Source organism: Priapulus caudatus, unplaced genomic scaffold (genome assembly GCF_000485595.1).
Source record: "Priapulus caudatus unplaced genomic scaffold, Priapulus_caudatus-5.0.1 Scaffold960, whole genome shotgun sequence".
Lineage (NCBI taxonomy): Eukaryota > Metazoa > Priapulida > Priapulimorpha > Priapulimorphida > Priapulidae > Priapulus > Priapulus caudatus.
In genome coordinates, this window is record NW_014578021.1 from 54,996 (window position 1) to 56,903 (window position 1,908).

At 57.9% G+C, this 1,908-nt stretch overlaps 1 protein-coding gene across 1 annotated transcript in view; it reads left to right on the forward strand.

Moving 5' to 3' along the window:
* Positions 1 to 1,908, forward strand: part of LOC106814667 (selenoprotein M-like) — a 5,992-nt gene that overhangs the window by 1,821 nt on the left and 2,263 nt on the right. Inside the window, exon 3 of the mRNA XM_014819014.1 lies at positions 1,589 to 1,730. Within this exon, the coding sequence (XP_014674500.1) occupies positions 1,589 to 1,730 (142 nt within the window). The remainder of the gene's footprint in view (positions 1 to 1,588; positions 1,731 to 1,908) is intronic.

A 1,908-nucleotide genomic window follows, 5' to 3' on the forward strand; every position in this document is an offset into this window, starting at 1 on the left:
TCTAAGACCTGTGGGCGCCAGGCTACTAAGACCTAAGGCGACTAAGACCTAAGACTTCTAAGATTTGTGGGCGCCAGTGTGTGTGTGTGTGTGTGTGTGTGTGTGGGTGCGCGCGCGCGCGCGCTCACGTGTGTGTGCATAAGCGTATGTTAGGCGTGCGCGCGAGCGTGTGCACGAGCGTGTGCGTGTGCCTGTCTGCGTGCGCTGGTGCGTGCGCGCGAGCGTGTGCGTGCACCTGTCTGCGTGCGCGGGTGCGTGCGCGCGAGCGTGTGCGTGCACCTGTCTGCGTGCGCGGGTGCGTGCGCGCGAGCGTGTGCGTGTGCCTGTCTGCGTGCGCGGGTCCGTGCGCGTGAGCGTGTGCCTGTCTGCGTGCGCGGGTGCGTGCGCGCGAGCGTGTGTGTGTGCCTATCTGCGTGCGCGGGTGCGTGCGCGCGAGCGTGTGCCTGACTGCCTGTCTGCGTGCGCGGGTCCGTGCGCCTGTCTGCGTGCGCGGGTGCATGCGCGCGAGCGTGTGCGTGTGCCTGTCTGCGTGCGCGGGTCCGTGCGTGCACCTGTCTGCGTGCGCGGGTGCGTGCGCGCGAGCGTGTGCGTGTGCCAGTCTGCGTGCGCGGGTCCGTGCACGCAAGCGTGTGCGTGCACCTGTTTGCGTGCGCGGGTGCGTGCGCGGGTCCGTGCGCTTGTCCGTGTGCGTGTGCCTGTCTGCGTGCGCGCGAGCGTGTGCGTTTTCCTGTCTGCGTGCGCGGGTCCGTGCGCGCGAGTGTGTGCGTGTGCCTGTCTGCGTGTCTGCGTGCGCGGGTGCGTTCGCGCGAGCCTGTGCGTGTGACAGTCTGCGTGCGCGGGTGCGTGCGCCTGTCTGCGTGCGCGCGAGCTTGTGCGTGTTCCTGTCTGCGTGCGCGCGAGCTTGTGCGTGTTCCTGTCTGCGTGCGCGGGTGCGTGCGCGCGAGCGTGCAGGGGCGTGTCCAAGGGGTCCGGACCCCCCCCCTCTGCTCGCGCAGAAAACGCATCTAAGGGGGTCTAATTTCAAAAATTGTCCCCAGACCCCCCATTCGCGTGCTCGCAAATTTGGGTTACGGTTAGACCCCCCCCCCGTGGTACAAATCCTGTACACGCCCCTGGCGTGTGCGTGTGCCAGTCCGTGTGCACGGTGCGTGCGCGCGTGTTCTGCAAACACGTGTCTGGAGGGATTTTGTGGCATATTTTGGTGCCTTTCGGTAATTTAACGGACCGATCGTGTCACATGTCATTCAGATACCGGTAATATTTTCTATCCTACCCGCCGTGATATCTTTTCCATATATATATATATATTTGTTTATTTATATATACAGACATGACGACCAATATTTTTCGTTTGCTTTGCTTTCGTTCTGTTTTTTCCGTTTGTTAGCCTTAGAATATGCCTCTGCAACTCATTAGCAAGAGAGTAAAATTTGTTAGACTGGTGCTCGCTCCCACCTCTCGGCTTAGTTACTCGCTGGGGGTCAGCTTACCCATCGAGTAAACCAGAACTAAGCCAAGAAGAGGTGGGAGCGAGCACCAGTCTATTATTTGGTTAGCTGCATAATTCCTGTCACACCACTCACCAGTGACGTGACACCACCCAACAGTACACGTCATTTACCATGGCTGTGATTTCTTGCCGCTTACTGTTGATCTCTATATTTTTATGGCAATTTCTAGTTCACGCTCAAGAAACACCGAGTGAAAATGTGTATTCTGCTAGGGTAGAGGTGAGTTTAATCGGTTCTGTTCTGTTGACAGTAATTAACTGACAACAAAAGAGAAAGTCAATTAAATAGTTCAACACTCACTGTGACTCAGTCGCAGACAGTCGCAATGACCAATGACCAATGACAGTGATTCAATAAGTTCGCCACGTAGTTGTGACTCGTAGTCGTAGTGAGAAGC